The 21,325-nt window shown below is 35.2% G+C and overlaps 1 protein-coding gene across 1 annotated transcript in view; it reads right to left on the reverse strand.

The window, feature by feature from the left end:
• The window catches only part of AKAP6 (A-kinase anchoring protein 6), a 288,990-nt gene that overhangs the window by 78,028 nt on the left and 189,637 nt on the right, over positions 1 to 21,325 (reverse strand). The window contains exon 9 of the mRNA XM_040066094.2: positions 3,241 to 3,389. Coding sequence (XP_039922028.1) covers positions 3,241 to 3,389 — 149 coding nt within the window. The remainder of the gene's footprint in view (positions 1 to 3,240; positions 3,390 to 21,325) is intronic.

Genomic DNA, 21,325 nt, shown 5'->3' on the forward strand with positions numbered 1-21,325 from the left:
ATTAAAATTTATCCATCAGTATTTCTGTGGTGCATTTAATATTTCTTTTTTATTCAGAATCTATTTTTCCTGAGCTTAGCAGATCTTTCTTTCATATCACCACAGGCAGAACCAGGGAAAGCATGACTTCTGAAATACTGATGTGTGTTAAAGATGTAATAATCATAGAAAAGATCTAATTTTGGTTGATTATATGAATCCACTAAACACGAAAAAAGGAATAAATTAGTTCATCTGTTCATTGATAAAGAAAAAATCCTCCACTAAATGTACCCAAACATTACTAACAAAAATGCTATAATATTAGTTAAAAGGAAGGTAAAAACAACTTCCTTGATGAAGTTTGTTGGTTAATAAGCTAAAACCATTAGCTATGTAATAACTAGAATTACATTAAGAAGTATATTTTGTCTTTGTAAACCAGGAATCAGATATGCAGAGTTGCATGTCTAATCCCTTGAACCCTAAACATATTTCTTAAAATGTGGACACCTATTTATTATTTTGAATGAAAATTCATGAGCACCTTTCTCATGAGAAAACCAGTTCATCTGTGGCATTAATAAATAAAAAGGAATGTGAAGCTATTTCCATCAGCCTTTTTCCCCATGTTTAACACGCACTTCCAGTTTGCAGTATTACTTTGATGGAATAGCTCACATGGCATTTAGAAGTACTGTAAACACATTGGTACACCTACCAAAAAATTCAGCCAGAAAATATGTTCCTTCAGGTTTCTGGGTCATAATTTTATGGAACTCTTTTTACATGTTTTTATTAGGAACGTGTTGGAAAATTCAGTTATCACCTTAACAGTTTTAAAACTGTCCTATGTTCTGCACATACTTGAAGCCCCCTCTAAGGCATTTTTCTCAAAGTCTCATCCATGAAGGCCCAATATCCATTGATGACAGGATCTTAAGATCTGTCTTTAGTGTGCAATGGTGCTGTCCATATTTCCCAATAGGATCTGTATGCACTCCAGTTTTGAGGGGATACATTATTTCCAGCCAGATTTGCTATAACATTTTGCACCTGCTCTCAACTGCTCTTGAGTACCACTTATCTCCTGGCTAGCTGGTGTTCTCCTGCAGTGGATCATTCTTTTCTCTTTTCTCTTCCTTTGTCACTTTGGCTGTTTTTCGCTAATGCATAAAAACCTTCCCTATTGCAGTTTTAACAAGATTACTGTTTAGCAGAAAATCTCCAGTTCTTTAAACATCCACTAGAATTATACTATTCTGCAAATACTGCCTTACCTATCTCATTTTAGCTATTTCCTGTACAAAATCATCTCCCAAATCTCCTACGCGCACACACATCATATAAAAAATTCTTGATTTACAATAGCTCTTGTTCTCCCTGTGGACATTCTTCTTTTTCCTAGGTCAAACTTCCACAACAGCTAAAGGATAGATGTCCTAATGGCCCCTTCACTGTAGAGATCTTGGTCTCTAGCTAGGCCGTGTTACTGTGGAATTTCTGTCAACAGTTCTTATGCAGTAAGGAAAGGTTATATCAACTATATTTTTAAATAGCTGAAAGGAATTTCCATTTTTTTCAATGCAGCACCTCAGACAGGCTCAATTGAAAGTTTTCCAGCTGAATTTAGTCCCTGCTATCTTTTACGTTGGTTGAATAAGTGGTATTGTACTGGCCTGATGCCAGCCCTTTGATCCCTGAAGTCACTGTTGAGCCTCTAAGACCTGAGATAGTCTTAAGGGCCCAGAAGGGTGGCCATGCCACTAAAAAGGTTTGAAATACTAGCAGATGACCATTTCCAGTTCAAAGCATATAATTACAAGTGAAAACAAATGCATTTAAGAAACTATTTGCTTATAACATATGGTAGGTAGAGTTACAAACTGGATTCCTCCATGAAGCATAAAGCTTTACATCTCCTCCCCTCAGGAAAATCAAATATCTGTCGATATGTCTTACATCCTCCTCAATATTCCAATCTTAAACCTTGCTTACATTCAGTGATGGCTGCTAAATTAGAAACTGGTTTTGAACATGTAGCCTTCAGTGCACATTTATATATACATACACACCAATTCGGAACAAATTATTTTTATGGTTGGCACTAGCTGCACTGGCATGTTTGAGAATCTGACAGATTTCTGCATATTTAATCAAGATCTCAGTAATCCTACATAATTAGCCCACATCAACTTTTCTAAAACAGTCATCTTTCTGTATAATAAGAGGGGATGTTTACAAGGCTCATTTATCTTTACAGTTGGTAATTTAATAAAACTGTGTTTCCAAGACCTGAACATTGAGTTAACAACTGGAAAGGGGAGTTCTGGAGATAAAGTACTCATGAACACCTTTGTCAATGACTTTTCTTGCATAGGAAACTGCAGCCAAAAATTCTACTCTATTTGCCAGCTACAAGGAATCTACTGTGAGGATGTGGGTGTCCTCAAACAACGAGCACTAGTTGGGTCCTTTGACCTGCTTTTGCCTCACACTAGTATAATCCCAAAGGTAGATTTTTTTAATGTCCATTTTCAGATGCTTGTAGTTGGAAGATATGGTTTTCAGAAGACCTTAAAGAAAAAGTCTCCTTCCAGAACTACAAGATGATTGTGAAAAAGAGAGGGCAGCAAGAAATCATTTTAGAATATTCCAGTGATTAATTTGTTTAAAATATTAAAAAAGAATGCTTTTGCATGCACACTTCCATATATGATATATACATGGATATGTGTCTTAACATTAATTTTAAAAAAGCAAGGAAAAACAGTCTAAAAAAAGGGGAAAACAGTTAAAATCAATGCTTTCTTGAAGTCTAAAAAGTTAGATGTTTGAACTATAATTCAATGGCTTCATATTCATATTTCCTTGTCAGTAGGAGAACAATGATTATAGAGGTTTTGCAAAGATACTACTACACTATCAAGATTTTTTCCTTGGAAGATATTAAGAAATCAAACTATATGAAGCTGCTGGAGGAGAAAAGCCTAAAGAAAAAGGACACATTACATTTTTTTTAAATCCAGATAACAGTTTACTATTAGATAATATTAGATGTTCATTTGGATAAATTATCCAGAACACATTTTCTTTCATCCATATATTAAAAAAAAAAAAGAGAAAGAGAGATAAACAGTTTTGTCCTGCCTCTTGGCCTAGGAATAAAAACCTTGGTTAACTAGTAGTAAGAAAAAGTGTATCATGCTAAAAGAAAAACAGATCAGTGAGAATAAAACAACAAAAAGAATAGTTCCCTACCCATTACTTCCCACTGTGTGAACTTTTGACATATCAGCAAACTCTTCCTTTCGCTTGCTACTACTGTTGTACTGCTCACTGTACAGTTTTAAGGACATCTGTTCAACAGCATCCCTTTGTGCTTCCAGATAGCATAGCTGAACCTCAGCCTAGAAAAAGAGAACAAAGTGGGAAAAAAACAAAACAGAACATTAAAAAATAGTTCAGAAAGAATTCATTTAAAACAAATATTTTTGGACTGAAACAGTTTCAACCAAATTTTCTCCCTGTATGTGATAGTGAAAAAGGCTGAATTATTAAGCCAGAGAAGAACTACAGCATAATCCCAAATTCTAGAAATGAACTATAGAGGTTTCTATCAGAGAATGTGTTATATATTCCATGAAACGTATATCCAATCAAATGCTGCATAAAAATGTCTGGACATGAATAAAGTAGATATTAGAACCCAAACACTGTGATAGAATAGGTAGATATGTACAATTTTATTTCTTACAGGCTTCAAGATTGATATTGTTACTACACTTCCTGTGCTTCATAATCAATGAAAGCCATATTGCTGTAGGTATTTTTCCTCTAAATAGTAATTGTAAGCAAACCCAAGCAATCTGGCATTATTCACATTCTTCTTTCCTGTATCTGGCACAGACTGATTACTCAGCAACTTTAATTGCAAGGAAAAAGGAAATAAGTGAGATGTACTGTTTTCCATCAGACTGTGCCTGTCCAGAAGAATGTGGAATAATATTTTGCATTATAATTTATTGAATAGACACTTTATTTATTGCAGCTGTGGTGATCAGTATGCTTCTGAGGCTCAGAGAAACACATGACACAGGGATAAAATCTGCTGTTTGCCACACTTGCCCCTAGGAACAATAGAAAGAACAGTGTAGAGTAAGTTCAAAAGCACTTTGGGACCAATATGCCATTGTTTTCTTTTAATATACTTCATTGAAAGAAAAACGCATTGCAAATTCTGATAATGCTTCAGAAATCACTACTTCTGTGTAACTACATACTTTTATTTCCATTAGGAGTGGAATGCCTTCTTAACTATTTGGTGCTATGGCAAGTAAATGCAAATGGCACGGAGGAAATGTTGTATAAGGATTCTCCTATATTTTCTGCTGTGGGAGGCAGGGAAGTGAAGAGTTTATTTGTTTGCTGACAGCACAGCAGAGTTACCTATCTGTGGAACAACAGAAGTCATAAAGAGAAAGTAGTGAAAGGGCTAGAGAGAAGGGTAGTCTAATATAAGAATGTAAAATGTAAGAAAAATGCAAGCAAGTAAAGGGAAAGAGGTACTGAAGAATGTCAGTAGGGAAATTCAGAAAGACGGCTGGAATGTCTTTATAAGCTAGTGGTAATAACAGTTTCTGTATTTTCTTAGGCCTTGCCTTGGTGCAATTTTTGCTGAAAAATAATGTAAGAGACTTGGAAATTCCATTTCCTTTTAAAATTTCTCTTTCAAACTTTTATAGCTTTCTCTCTCAGCTGATTCTTACAGTGAAGTTAGTTATGTTTTACAGTAAATCCCAATGTTTTTGAGAAATTTAAAAACAAACCAACAAGCAAAACAAAAAACCCAGAAAATACAGTAAATGCTAGCAATTTTCCAAGGAGATAGAAGATAAAAATTCTGACTAGTCCATGCAAGTCTTTCACTGTATATTTAAATATAATTCAAGGGTTTCATACCTATTTTAAAACAGTGGAAAATTAAACCACAAAAGTTACCAGTGAAGAAACATTATCTAAACTAGTTGGGACTGCCCAGCTAGAGTAAATTGTTAAGGTTTGAGAGAGCTATAAAGCTATTCTTCTTTCTCAGAAACTGTAATTAAAATTGCCATTTATATAAGTCAGAAACAACTAAGGCAGCAAATAAACTGCATCACCTTCCTGTTCCCCTTCCACCCCCAAGTACATTTTCCTCTGAACTGACAAACAGTCCACTTACACAGTATACAGATGTTCCTGAACAAATTTCTTTTTTTGGCCTTCCAAAAAGGCCTTCCTTCTTCTCCAGTAACGATAGTCTTATCGTTTTTTGTAGTGTTCACATAAGGCTATGAATATGTTCTTTTAATTTATTCTTACCACAAAACAGTAATCCTTAGTATCATTTTAATTTCCCTTATAGTTGACGTGACACATTCAGTCAAAAGCCCTGTTGTCAGCAACCAGTAAATTTCCAAAGCAATTAGATCTATCAATTAAAATCTCTTTGTGTGTTTTAATCCTAGAGGGGCGATCTTGTGGAAAACTTGAAGCAAAAAATTCCTTTATTTTCAGGACAGGTTTGTAAATCAAGATAAGTTATTCCCACTTTTTTAGCTATGGGTTTTGTCTGGAGTTTAGTTAGCAGTTTTGGGGTCTTCTTGGCTGTTGTTAATATTTTGTATACAATCTTCCTTCTCTCCTCCCACCTCAAGACTCCAAAAAGAGGGCATACACTTGTAGCCTAAGCTCTGGATCATCACACATCATAATTAAAACTGAGTCCTGAATTATATGAACACAGGCTATTTCTCAAATAGCACAACTATCGCAATAATTTAGATAGGTTTTTTCCCCCTTGATTTTCTAATTCCCCAACCAAAAATTTACTCTATATTTTAAAATAAAAAATGTTAAAAATAAAGGCAGCAGTTTTTCATAGGTCGGTCATGCCCTTTTCACTTGCAAAACTACTTGTAGGCAAACCAGCAATGAATATGGAAAATGGGAGAAGAAAAAGAAGGATTAAACAGAATAATGGGGTAAATGAAAAGTGGGATGTAAAGGGCAGGTAAATATATGAAGAGGGATAAATAAGAATCCACAATTTCTTCCTTGCAGCTCTAAGGCCCTATTGTACTAGGGATTATGAACTTTATCAACATCATACTCTACGAAGCCTGAATACAACCTAGTTCTTTCACTTCAGAAATATGATCTCTCTATAAATCAACAATTTTTATTTTTAAACCAAATTTCTATCTTCAATGTTGGTGAACAATTACAGCAACTCAAACTCAGACAGCGTAGAGTTTCAGATGGATCTCTCTAATTTTTTTCTCTATGTATTCATCTATCTCACTGTTGAACTTTAGCTGTTTTTTGGGTTTGCTTTTTTTTTTTTTCTCTGTTATACTGATATCAACTGCAAATCCAAAGAGGCTTTGAAGACCTTGAGTAGGTATTGATCAGTTTAAGTCTCAAAAAAACTACATTCTACAGAGTCTGAGTTAACAGGTACAAGGTACAATATAGAAAAAAGTATGGAGCACAGATATGCGATAAACCTACTGCAGTTTTTTTTCAACCTAACACCTTTAGTGGTAATGAAGGACTAGTTTTGCAGTATTCTGGGAGAATAAAGTAACAACTTTATAAATTCCTCATCAAATATAGAAAACCTTCTTGATTTACATTTAAACCTACATTGTATGCATTTTCAGATTGCCTTAGATATAATTTTCACTATATAAAACAAACTTCAAGGCCAATGTCTTTAACAAACACACCTGTATGGACATAGATATCTAGCAAATCCTCAAAAAATCTACTGGGATATACATAGATCCAAATATAGCTAATAGAAATTGGGTGGAAGGTAATCATTCATTTACACCTAGTGCTCCATTGAAATTCAGTTTGGGATTTGTTTTTGGGTTTGTTTGTTTGTTTGCATTTTTTTTGTTGCTGTTTTGGTTTGGGTTTTTTTGAGGATGCAGTACATCTGAATATGTGAAAAAATTGAACGTGGAGGAAAAATGCGAAGGAATTATACTCAGCAGTAGTTGTCCACTTCATGGTCCTCTTCTAAGCAATCATTTTTGCAATAAAAACACAATGAAGATGCTGATGATGGTCCTGTTACACACTTGTAGAAATTCTCTACCTACTAGGATGGAAGGAGTTTAAAATATTCTGTTGTAAATTAAACTTAAATATTTCCAATAATCAAATGACAAAATTCTCTAATTTTCCTGAGCCTACAGGAACCAGTCTCTGAACAAGATTATGAAAAAACTGCAGTCTGGGGAAAAAAACAGAGAAAACAAATCTAGATTAGAGCCAAATACTCAGTCCTAGTGATTGATAAATAATGGTAAATAATTTCAAGACTATTTTCAAAAGCTCATTTTCTAAAAACCAAGAACTTCTAAATAAATTGGAAGAGCCTGGGGTACAAATTTGTTCCTTAAGACTGGTTTTGCATGACAACTTAAAATGTCCCTTACTATACAGATCACTATATAACATGAAGGAGTAATCAGTGACAATACAAATCAATGAAAATACATTGTATTTCTTGTTAGACCTACATGTTGGAATGACCTTATTCTGCCGATTTTTTTTTTTTTTTTTTTTTTTTTTGAATATACTAGAATAAATATCAACGATTTGATGTTGAAAGGAAAATATTTTATATTTTCAGGTAGTGTCTCCCAGGGAGCACAAGTAATTTGTTATGAACTATGTTACTGTAGGCAAACCCTTCTGTTGTTTAGAAATACAAATTATATGTAATACATTCCGTTGAACTTAAAGTATCCTATCTTGCATCACTCTTTCTTTACAGTTCTCAAGAGAAACTATTTCTGCAACACTAGACTGTACTTAGTGAGCATTATATAAGAAGTACAGACACTTCCATTCCTCTGCCATTATTTGAACTTAAGCTGGATAAAATCAGCCTCTGAAATTAAAGCACAAAATCCAGTTTCTGCCAACAAGGAGGTGGTCAGGCAGCCCCAGGCAGCACCTGGACTTAGAATACTTACCCATCCATATATATATATATATATATATATATATATATATATAAAAAAAGAAGTGAAAACTGAGGTACCCCATTTAAAAGGATGTACATTCCAGCTTGGCACTCTATACATCTACAACTGGTGAAATGTCTTGAGATTTAAAACTGAGAATAGTTTCTTTCCAGAATTAAGTTGGTAAGAGTAGCATTTATGTGCTTAAATACTTAATAAATTTGTAGAGAAGGCTTTATTATGGAACACAAAAAAGACACTGGTTCTGTCGCAGTACCGCTACTGAATAAAATTATGTTGAGATATATATGGCTCAAAATATCTTCCATGAAGATGTAGATTACAGAAATCATTCTTTGGCAGGCAAGAGTTTGTCCAAAAACTCTATAGAGACAGACTTGATCATCCATCACACCATTTCTACACTCAGCCAACAGATAGATGAAAACACCTAAGGTACAAGGAGTACTTTCAAGAAGTCTCACCAGCATTTTAAAAGGCATTTTATACCAGATTAATAGCATCATTTAGGTTGGAGATGCCTTTAAGATCACTGGGACATCATTTGGCAGCGTTAGGCTTCTTGGACTTCAAGTGACTGTTTCTAACCTAAGTGTAGGCATTGGGTTTTTTTCCCCCCTTACTCTGTATAATTAAAAGAGAGATCTCACTTCTTGTTATGGGTTAGTAGTTTAGTTTTTTAGTTATAGAAGAATGTAGAATAATTCTCCCGGTCAGGACCTGGGAATTTCCTTGGAAGAGATAGCAACCTATCAGAGAGTTAGTTGGAATATTGGCATCTGTTCTAACCACTGAAATTGTTAGCTGCAACTTTGGGAAGTACCATATAAAATACCATGAATTTCCGGTAGGCGGGTCGTCTTTCTTCTTTCCTTTGGCCAGAGAGAGACAGGTAACATCGAGCTCGGCCTGCTGCTCCCCCATTTTGGGGGCAGGGGGAAGCTGGCCTGAGGCCTGGCCGGATTCCATCGGCTCCTGGGTGAAGGGGGGGAGGGAAGGAGAGGTTGCTGTTTTGCAACAGCTGCTTTCTTCAGACTTCCCTGGAGCAGGGAGAGATCTCTGCCGGGCCCCTGATGGGAGCTATGGGCACCATTTAGGCTGAGGCCACCCCAATTTACACCGAGGGGTGGGCTGAGAAAGCATTTATGATCCTGCCTGATTTTTTGTGATTCTGGACTGCCCGGGTGCTCCGATCTCTGATGTTTCTGTGAGTTCTTCCTCCCTCATCAGCGTGCCCTTGAACATCTGACACCACGAGCTACAGAGAGAGAAACAAAGACTCTGAGCAGATTTAAGTCTTTCTTAGCAACATGAAGCTTCCAGAGCTTAGCCCTTCTCTGAGAGAGTAAGAAAGGACAGACTGAACATAAAGAACAACAGCATGAAGTCAGTAGAGCAAGAGTGAAAAGACTATTAGGACAGAAGGTTGAAGAGTTGGTTGTTCTATTCTTACTTGAGCCATGGAAATGAACTCTATATTTAGATCATTCCTTTAAATCACGGTAAAGATATGCATTTGGGGAGATGACTGTTTTAAATTGTGTGTGGATTTGAGCAAAGTTGTTTGTGATGGGCTAAGTAATATTAATCCTATAAGATGCTTGAACAGAGATAAAGATGAGAAGCCCCCTGTGCCAGTAAAGAAGTGAGAAGATATCTCTGTGCCTTGAGGTGAAGAATCCTTTGCTTTAGAGTTATTAATCTTTAAAAGGTGACACCCCAGTATGCAAAAGTCTAAGACTCATGACCCATGAGCAGCTTGGGAGCCTGCTCCTGGGAGGGTCACAAAGGCAGGTTTCTCCGTGTGGTTGTTTTTGTGAGTTTAAAACCCACAAGAGAACTGTTCTAAGTTGTCAGTGGGATCCATTACTCTAAAAGATACTCTTCCCCTAATGAATTGATGAAAGACTATTGTCAGATAGTGAAACTGACTGAAAATTACACGTTTTGTCTCTTCATGTTGTTTTGTAAGAAAGTGAACAGTTTGTAAGGGGAAGGGTGTTTTTGAAGTTTCATTCCGTCTTAGTTTTTTTTTTTCCAACTTTCTTTTTTTTCCCTATTCTTTTTGTATGTTAATAAAACTATGTGTTACTTTTAAAGTTAAGCCTGCTTTGTTTTTCTCCTTGTCTCTCTCCCACAGAAAGAGTAAGTACCAAGACCAAAATTTAGTGAACGTGAAACCACTACACTCCTATTGAATACTTTTTTAGTCTTTTACCCTTCATGCTTCTGGCTTCCTTGACTCTTCATCTTGCACACTCTCTTCAGGACTGAATCAATTTTTTAAAACAATTCTATATCATGAAATATGTTTACTTCGAGCTGAGTATTTGAGAGTCCTGTTATAAAGGACACGCTGTGTTTTGATCATTCTGGAAATTCTGTTAATCAGGGCATGCTTGTTACCATTTAAAATCTTAGCTAAGTGTTTCTGTTGTCACAAATCTCAGAAATGTTTTTATATCAAGAATAATGTTATTGCTTTGTTTTTCAGTGTGCTAAAACCGTCACAACAATGTGAAACGTCCACACAGAATGAGCAAAATTACAAGACAACATTCATACATATAGAGGTACTTAAGCAGAGTTTAAGTAACAGCACAGTGAATTTTAGGTCTATCCACAGGAGACATAAATTGAAATTTTAGATAGGTAGGGCTGTGTTATAGCAAGCAGTTCCCAGAGCCATGAGGAACAGTGTAGGGAGGAGTCGGGGGGAAGCCTATAAAATAAGAGTAATATATTTTTGCAGGGTTTCCTTGGCTTTCAGAAATCCAGGACCTGTGACTTCAGGACTGGGGAGTGCAAATGCAATCAGTAGTGTGGCCTCAGCAGCATTGACTGACGAAATCCATGAAGATGCCATGATCATGCTGCTAATTTAAAATCTGCACCTCTTGTGTCTTTATTCCTGTCTGTTCACCTGCCTTTCATTCTATTCAGTGTAACATTAAACACAACACAGGAGCATGGCATGCCGTGTGCATTATACAGATCTCAGTTATAAACCCAAAGAAGTTCTCTACATCATAAATATAAAAAAAGCATTGAAGTATGAAAGAATTAACCTCTCCAGAGGTTAATTAAAACTGAATAGTTTCTGACCACAGCATCCCAAAATTTCCAGGTGAAAAAAGTTCTCGTAAGAATAGAAATTGAACGAAGGCTGGAATCCTTTTCTGCTTTTCTTGTCATGCAGGTCTGCATCTCCAGCCTGCAGAAAGAGTGACAAAGAGTCGAATAACTGGAGGCCAGGTGGAGAACAGGCTTGCTGTGACAGTGGAAGGGGCTGGGATGACAGAACAGTGCTTGCTAAAACCATGTGGAAGGCACAAATCAACAAGGATGCAGATCCAGCCAAACCCATTAACATGAGTGCTTTTCTTTGTAGCTGCCACATGCCTTCCATCTCCTTCAGTGACACCTCTTCATATGCCACAATAACTGTAAACCCAAACAGTCCAATTCTTACAAACCCAGAATTTGTCCTATTAAATTAGCAATTCATTAACACAACCTTGGTTTCTTCCCTGTCAGGAAGAGAAAAAAATTGTTTTAGGAGGCCCGAACACGAATATGTCGTACATAAAGAAGATTGAAAACCTTTCTGAGTCAGGCTCAGGACCCTCAGTCAAGAAGGGAAAGACTAGTCACGCACAGAAAGTGCTAAAATTATAAACTTAATCTTATTTAATTAAAACCTCCATTATTTGCACTGTTCTTATTCTTTCTACCATTTCCTGTGTTCGCATTTCTAGAGCAATGAAGTGCCCTAAAAAGAGATGGTTAAAGAATCTGTCTATCACCCAATGCACAGATAAGTCTAAAAGTCATGCTTCTGTACCAAATCACACAAACCAGCAATGCACCTATCTCAGCTCGTAGGGCTGAGCATGCAAAATCGCCATGCTCTTAAGGCTAAAGCTACCCAGGTTCAGAATTTAGAACAGCACACTTGTGCAAGAGAAATTCCAGAGTGTTGGTGCACATCCTGCCTCCCCCTCTTCCCACAGCAGATTGACATGTACATGTCCACTTAAAAATAGTGAGGAAAGGTCAATCTCTCAAAACCAATACTTCCTATGGAAAAGCTATGCAAAACGTCCCGGGAAGGTGTGGCAGAGCTAACATAAAAATATTACAGCCTTTTTCTTGCCAATTTTACCATACCGTAAGAGGAGTACATAAATAGCTTGGTTTTTTTCCCTAGTAGGTCCATTTTAAACTTCTATATGCTTGACAAATGTTATATATTTATTAACCAAATCATCACAAATATGTGTGGGCTTAATAACTAGTTCCAAAGTTTCCTAGATATATCAGCTCACAAAACTGCAGAAGTTTTGACCAAAAATCTTCTTTTGATTCAATGTTTTGAGTCAAATATTTTGAGAGGTTCAATAGCATCAAACATTTTGAAGTCAAAACTCCTACACTGTGTTCCTCAAAGACAGTCACTGAATCCTTATTTAACTTGTTCTGAAATTGAAGGAGATTATTTCCATGCCTTGATAGTCTATTTGATGTTATGTTACCCCTAGAGATATGAATATTTTCTTACTACACACTTTTTTTCCTCCTACAGGGAGAAATTACTGGGTATTTTTACTATCTTTTTAGTTATTGAACTATTAATAAGATAAAATTGTGCAATATGAATACTACTCTGTCTCCACTGCACAATTAAGTAAGAGTAATCAGACTCTGAAGGAGGATATGTCAATTAATGTCAATTAATTTATTTTAAAACAGAAGGGAAATGTGGGCTAGGTATTTGTCCCCTTTATATTACTTTCCCTATCCATATATATACATGGGCTTTAGCAAAAATAGTAGTATTTTTTTTTTTTTGACAGTGAAACGTATAGCTTAATATGTTGATTTGTACAGCTGCCTTACCATGTATAAAATGCAGACGCAGGCTGCCGCTCCTTTGAGTTTATTTATGCACCTCTGATGAGGAGCCTCTTGATGCACCTGACACTTAGTGAGGTAGAGGGAACTGTAAAAAGATAACTGTTTTAAACATAAAATATTTGTATTGCTAAGAGGTCAGCTTTGCTGCTGCTGACTTCATTGCAATTTGCATACTATTAAAGCATTACCCATAATGTTTGTAAAATTTAATTTTAAAGCTACGCTGTTAAAGATGTTTACTGAATTGTAAGCACCTAGGACATTTGGGAAATTTGTTAACACTGTGATAGTTATAGTACTTCTGCCTTACTTTGCTTCTTATTTAATCCCCTCACAGAAACACACTATTTTCTTTCATTTTATGACAATGAATCTCTTTTTAGTGCAAGCTGAGAAACTCAAAGTACACTGTAACAGTACAGTAATCGAAATAACTTCCCCTCTTATTCACAATAGATTTAAGTTTGTTAAAAATGTTACTAACTTACTTATTTACTTTTGCTGGGGGCTGAGATCCCATTATACTCCTATAGACTAGAGGTGATGGTTATGATTTTCTACTTCACTCTAATACAGGCTTTCTCATTAAATCTCACAGCTTGGTAATCACAGCCATCACATTTGTGTTTCAGTGCTGCATTTACACTCACATTCTCCTTCCCTGGATTTACATCCTTCCCTCACCCCCTCCCCCAGATCTTTATTTACTCCCTGGCAGAAACTGCAAAATTAAAGATGTATAATGTGCAGATACAATCTTAGCTTCCTTTTCTCTGCCAGACTAGCACTCTAAAATGCACTTCTTTTGGGAAGTACTGATATTAACTCAGTTCCTATAGCCCATGAAGTACCATTTCCCTTTGAAGTACTATAAAAAAGTTGTCCTTAGATGATAATGGAAAGGATGGAGTAAAGCAGGAACAACAAGAATCACTTTACATACTAATAACAACAATTTAGTTATCAAAACAGTAAAGAACAAGCATGCTTTTATACTATTCTTAAAAAATTTAGCTTCCTAGGGTTCTAATAGTCTTTTCCTATGGTTCAGGAATGCACAGAAGCACTCAGCCCAGTGCCTGTATCCTTATTTCAAAGAGAATCATTCAAACCGACATCCACCCTGTCAAGAATCTTGACTTTGAGCTGCTAATGCAGAATAAAAATCAATATAAATTTTGATCATTTGATGAATATTTACTTCTTCTCTTTCGAGCCTGGGGATTTAGAATTGAAAATTGCTGAATCAAGTCATTTTATTTTTTTTGTGTTTGTGCCAACACCAATTTACTACCCTCCTGAAAGTTCCTGAACAAGATGTCTCATGTGGCATACATGTTGGTTTTTCCTGTCAATCATAACTGTGTGCCAGTAGGGAACCATAAACATTTTCCTTTCATACTCTTAGTTCTCCAAAAAGGAATATTTTGATTACTTCCCTGGAAAAAGGTAAACTCGTCTTACTTAGACATACGTTAAAATGTCTGTCTATTTTTCTAGGACAGCTGCTGTGCCTATATTGGTACTATCTGTTAAATCTTTTCAGTAGGAGTTGCTTCATACAAAGGAACAGTTTGCAATCACTGCAAATAAAGCTTAGTAGCACAAAACAGATAAAGATCTATATTGACATTATCACTTCCCCTATTTATCTCCTAAAAAACTGCATGAAAATTCTGACCAGTATAATGCACACCAAATGTTTGTGAAAATGAAGGTATCAGGAGATAAATAGATCCCCAAAGCAGGCAATTAAGATATGACTCGAGTCTGCATTTCATCTTTAAAAAAAATGGGCCTTCAATCTCAAAAAAAATTAGCTTATAAAAAAAAGTATATGTAAAGCTCCTATGTTTCCATAGTGACTGGAGTGGCAGTAAGAGAACAAGGAAAAAGAAAAATGATGCTTCTAAATTTGTAAAAGATCTAGATTAGTTTAACAAGAACTGTAAATGTAAGCAATTTTCATCTCACAAAATTTTTTTTATATATGACTCAGTGGCAGACAGGCTTTATCTTGAGCAATTTTGTTGGCCTCTTATAAATGAAATAAAAGTAGCAGCAGCTGTCTTTCAGAAGGCTGATATATGTTTGTATAGTCATATGATATTATGTAGACAGATGTTTTAAATAAAATATTTAGATTGCTAGATACCTTGCTTGATACAAAGGCAATTATAGGATGTCTTTGGGAAATTAAATTTCTCATTCTTTTGAGAAGGAAAAAAGGGAATTGTCCTGGAAACTGTACCAACAGGAAATGATTCTATATCTAAAACAGCTGGAGACTGTAACTAATATAAATTTACTGGAAAATAAAAATTCTGTATGCCTCTAGAGACATGCAGCAACAAGCAGTAAAACCAGATGTGATAAAACTGTTTTTTAAAAGTGTGTTTTTATAGACGTATAAAATATTAAGATAATACTCTGTACTCATGTAGAGAGACTGTTCAAGTCTAAAAAAAAGTAGCAGAAAAATTAAAGTCCAAAATTGTAAGAAAAGAGCCATCTTTTTCCAACGATAAAAGATGCCCTTTTTTGATGAATGCTGCCTTTTCAGAAACACATCAGACACCTTAATTTGACAACAATTCTAATGTGATAACACTTCATAGCTTTACCAAGACAAAATGCATTGGAAACCTTTCCTCTCAGAACTTTAAGGCAGATTTTGACTCATATCTATGCTACATGTATCAAAGTTCCAAAAATAACTTTAAAAGTAAAGCCAATATCCAGTACTCAAATTCCTTAGCTGCTTTATTTAGGTAAGCTTTCCACAGTGTATAAGAGAATGTTTCAGAGTAAAGACTACAACAGTGTCTTACGTGAACTCTTCAAAAAATATACCACACGTTCTAGCGCACAACTGTCTAATGTGACTCAACTTACACGCTCTTTCCATTTTTGTTGAAAATGCCACAGTATAACAGACTACATTCTGTGTACTTATAGCTTTAACCTCTATCAAGGCCTCTTACAAGCTTGTCATGACTCCAGACATAAACCTGCACAGCTGATTTGGCTGAAGTACCCAAGTCCTTAACTTATAAAGAAAACATTCCAGGAGGATGCCAAAATGTAAGAATAAGAGTTTCACAGGTTTGCCTTTCAAATCACCATTAATTAAAACTCCATCCAAATTTGCATAGCTACCTTCTTCCTTGTTCCCTAATAAAGTGATACTGTAGCACTGCTTGTTCAGTATTATTGCTTACTCTTTAAGTAATATTATTTTGTAATTTAAACAATGAATTGAACTTTTTTTTCTCTCATACTGAGAAAAACACTCCAGCTACATAAAACCAAAAGAAGCATGCTCAAGATATTGGAAGTGCTACATTGTAGTCCCTATACAGGAGAAGTAAATGGTGTTAAAGATTCCTTTTAGAAGGCTTCAGGTTGGATTGCTTTCATTTTTTTTCCAAAAGCCTTAATTGGCTAAGTGCCTTTGGGCCAGCTAATACCCAGAGAGACCTAATCTCAGTAATCTTGTAAATACAATGATTTCAACACATTTTCATCAAAGACATGACCATTGCATGAGATTCGACCTGTTTAGTGCTGTAGTATTTCTCATTTAGAATTTAGTTAAAATTACAGTACTAATACAAGATTTATTATTTAAGAGTTCAGTGTTACTAAGTGTCCAGCAAAAAGGAGATATTTAGCTATTTTTTTAACATTTTAGACAGCTGTTTAAATGGATATGACCAAACGTTTTCGTTTCAAAATTAAAAGGGAACGGTTTGAAAAATAGCAAAATCACCCTTTTCAAGTTATAGACAGCTGAAGATGATATATGTGTGTAACAAATGTTCATGTGACCATACAGTTACAGATTTTTTTTTTTCCTTCAAACATTAGGAAGTATAACTGAGATAACAATACATAGTAGAGTATAATAATCATATCTGCTGCATCTTTTAACACCTGACCCATGAAAATGGACTTTTCTGCAGCTAAAATAAGATACATAGTCACTCAAGGAATCTGAAGTTCAATTACTATAAAAAATACGTCAAGGGAAAGCTTTAATGAAAAGATGCACATTTCCAGTAACCATAAACAAGGCAATAATTACATTTTTACATTATACTGTTAAAGAAATTGAATATTACTACACGGGAATTCTGGGAACTCAGATTACAATAGACTGTAATCTCTTCTCAGAGGCAAAAAGAAGTATGAGTTCTCAACCATCCAATGACCTTACAAAACAGTGTTGGACAAAGGCTCCTTAGAAGTGAAAATATCAACTAGAATCGTGACACAATGATTAATCTAGACCTAAGAGAGGTCACAAACTGATAAGTCACGGCTTATTAACATATTTTAAAATAAATATTTTAAATGCAGGGGGTTTTTAAATGTTTTATTTTCTCATAAATTTCTTAAACAGATTGACTGATAGTGTGATTTTTTTTTTTTGCTTTTGTCATAGTGTTAATCAAAATGAAGGCATTAAGCCTGAGTGTTACAAGGTTATATTAGAGATTTTATTAATAGGCACAAGCAATCTATTATACAGAGAAGTTAGGACCTATGTAGTGGAATGGTCTAAAGCCTAAGGGTATTTCTAGCAGGAAAATATATTGGCACAGGTGAGAGACTATAGCCGCACAAGTAACCTTGTGCTCCAGGTCCGCTTTGCTGAGCATGGTTGAAAACTGACTTCATAGTAATCTGTTTCCACAGATGCCACGTAAGAATTATCCTTAGACGTACTTTTGCATTACGTATACATACAAAATTTGGATCCGACTATAAAACCCTACACTTATTCTTCAATTGTGTGTCCAAACCAGAAAAAGTAAGCATGTTTTTTTGGGGATCTTGATTTATTTGTAACTGAACCATCAATATTTCAATGGAGTAGGCTCAGATTAGAAGTTCAAGTCTTGGAGCTATCAGAAATAATTATCCTAGAAAGTTGTATGGTAGCAGGACATTATGGTCTTATTTATGGAGCTTAGGTAGAATTTCCAATCAGCATGATTGCATCTATTTCTAGTGCTTTGTTAATCGCTTCCTGAAGCTGCTCATTAAAAGCTCCCATGTCAACACGTAATGCTGTGGTGGCTGAAACAGAGATTGGGAATACAATCACATCTCGTGGTTTGGCTGAGAAGTACCCTGCAACATTGTGCACTTTATCACAAATGCTGTTTTCCCATTTGATAAAATGCCTCACCATGTCATGGAACAGTGGTCATTTATTTCAAAGGAACAAGCTGAATCTTCACCATTAAATGCTGGATGTGAGAAAACATCATTCTATTTCTGTCTCCCTCAACAATGGAATTGCAGCAAGATCCAAGTACAGCAATTTAACATCTCTCTTACAACAGCCACAGAAGTGATGACAGCCCTAGACAATAATCACTTGCCAATACCATAGTACTTACCTACCGACTGTGAAAGCTCTCACAGCCGTAGTCAATAATTGAACCGACCAATTCCACTGTGCTGCATGTGATTGGTGATATTATCCCTTTAAGTGTGTTATTTAAGTTTGCAATGCAGTTAATTGAAACCCTACTAGATGCAAATCAAAAGTTTCAGTCTTAATTGAGATATTTTGAAAATTGAACCCATTGCTTCAGGCAGGTGCTACATGAGATTCCATTAATATAGGTAATTAACATTAGCCTCTGCTTTAATTAACATGCACACTTTAATTAGTAAAGCATTAACCAACATTAAAAAATCTGATCTTCATGCATCAGAAAAACTGCAGAGTTATGACTATGTTATTTTTTCCAAGACTATAAATCATACAAACATATAAATTCTTTTTTTCTTTAAATATATCAAGATATTTTTAAAAGAAAAATAGATGTATAAAATGGACATCTGTGTTTTAAGTGAACATGGTGGAAAATACTTAAGAATATCTAAAATATGAAGGATATAATACTTCAAAACTTTTGCCTGAAATTTATAAATATGTATATTACATACATGTGTGTATCTAGTTACTTTATAAATTAAAATAATTCAGTTGTAATCAGAGTTACTGGTTACTACTTATTCTATGGAAGAATCCAAGAGAGTATTTTCCAGAGCTGGCATTTTGAAAACAAATGTCCTTTCAACAGTACTAGCTTTGTTTCCAATCATGCTCATTTTATCATGCTATGACAGCAAATGTGTGTGAATATGAACTGGAGTTTGCTCAAAGCCTAAATAACTTCTTCAAGAACTAGCCGGTTGTTTCAAACTGTGCCATAAAGCCCACTGCTGAGTGCCATCACCTCTGGGACATCAAGTAACTGGAAAGCCGAAGTAATAGCACTGAACTGGTTCAAGGCAAGCCTTTCTGCACAGCAGTTCCCATTTACAGTTGTACAAGCTCTGTAATCACGGAAGCTTCACAAGGAAGGGAACAAGTGCAGCTACACTCATGCTTTCAGACCAAACACAGGAATTTTTCTTTGATACAGACAAGCTCTTTCTGAGTCTGGATTAAAACAAAAAATTATTTAAAACCATAGTATGTTTCTAGACATATATAACATAAGGAATTCCATCCAAGTCCTTGAAATTAAATGTTGCAGAGCTCCAGCTTAAAAACCTTTCTTTAAATAAAATTTAAGATCAGTATCTCTCAAAATACATTTCCAAACAAAGCAAAGAGATTTTCAACTTCCTTATCATTTTCTTCTGCTATGTATTTATCCTGACAACTTTGTTTTAAATGTGGTAAGTTCCATTTTTGCAAACTCATTATTTTCACAAAGAGGATTTCTGATCCGGTCCACTCACTTTATTTCCTGTGTTTTCTTTCTCAATATGTACAGGTGGGACATATATTAATTATTGTTATATAATTCTCAGAATGCCGGATGTGTTGATTCAAATAATAGTCAGTTTAAACCTAGATCTTTTTCTGCAATTTCTGCACATTCTGAACATCCACTGCATTCGACTGTGAAAGGAATGGCTGATGTTAAAGAACTATATACTCTATTCATATTGCATCCAACTATCTGAAGATCTCAAAGACAGCATGTACATGCACAGAGAAAAGATTACATCCTTTCTGAAGTTCCTTAAAGTTACACATAAATGTCACATCAGGGTTCTGTTTCTTTTTGTTAAATGGGAAAGAACTTTATTGAAAGAAACCTAAAGATTAAAAAATAAATAAATAAAACTGGAATGATTCTCTTAATCACTTATTCTCCATGGGAGTAAATCCTACATTGTGTTTCATATTTGTAGCACACATGCACACAATCTGAAATGTTAGGCTTTCCATATACTGAATGTAAAATGCTTCCAGCTAAAAAAAGCTGGATTTTTAAAAAATTTTACTAGATTTTGTGGGAGTCTGCAGGACATATTGTGGAATTTTGACAGTTCTCCCTGAAAGTAAAAGGGTATTACAGCTAAAAGAATACTTTGCTGATTCCTTTTCATGGCATCCTGTTAAATTCACCGTATTTTGTGACTTGCAAAACCACAGTTAAAACAAAACCAACACAAAGAGCCAAAAAGCTGTCCGGACATATCTGAGTAACTCATAGTGATCAGAAAACTATTGTAAAGCAATGTGGTGACATAAAAACAGTGATTGTCACAATACAGATCTCTTCTAGGTCTATGCACACTCAGTTATGTGTAATGCTGAATGAATCCATACATAATGTTTTATTTACTTGATTGAATTTGCCTACATATTTTTTTTTTCCATGCTAAGTAACATAGAAACAAGAATAAAATATGTGAAACCTGTCCTTAAATCAAGATGGACTTATCTTGAGGTAGAGAACCTAGAGTGTATTAACCACACAATGATCAAGGGGCTACAGAAGTTCCTGTTCCTCTGCAGAATAAATCAAGTCTGCAAAAGGCCAGGTCCTCTACAGCCCCATCACAAAAATCATTCTCAGGTTATCATTACAACCTAATGACATAGCTAGTTCTACCTTTATAGGCCTTCCACTGCTTCAGAGGAACCCTCCCTGTTGTTGGGCAATGGGGATAACAGCAGGATAACAGTGAAAAACTTCAATCTTGATTGCAGTAATCTGCAAGTGTTGTTGGGTTTGGGTGAAAGAGTCTCCGTTTGCTTTTACAGCATGCTGCTCCTTACATGAACATGAAGTTTGGGTGGCAGATTTTACAAACACTATACTCTTCATTCTATTACCATAAACTTAAAATAGGCATACTTCCTCTTTAAATACTAAAACAGAAGTTTGGAATAACTGACCCAGAATTCTATCATATAAATATCAAATCTTCATTCATCTGTTCCACCCTTTCTGAGTTTCCTTATGCAAACTTGTTCAGACCCTTTTTAAAAAATGAACTGCTTAAAACAGTCCTAACATAGTAAAAACACACACTGGTCATAAAATATTATAATA

Source organism: Hirundo rustica, chromosome 6 (assembly GCF_015227805.2).
Source record: "Hirundo rustica isolate bHirRus1 chromosome 6, bHirRus1.pri.v3, whole genome shotgun sequence".
Lineage (NCBI taxonomy): Eukaryota > Metazoa > Chordata > Aves > Passeriformes > Hirundinidae > Hirundo > Hirundo rustica.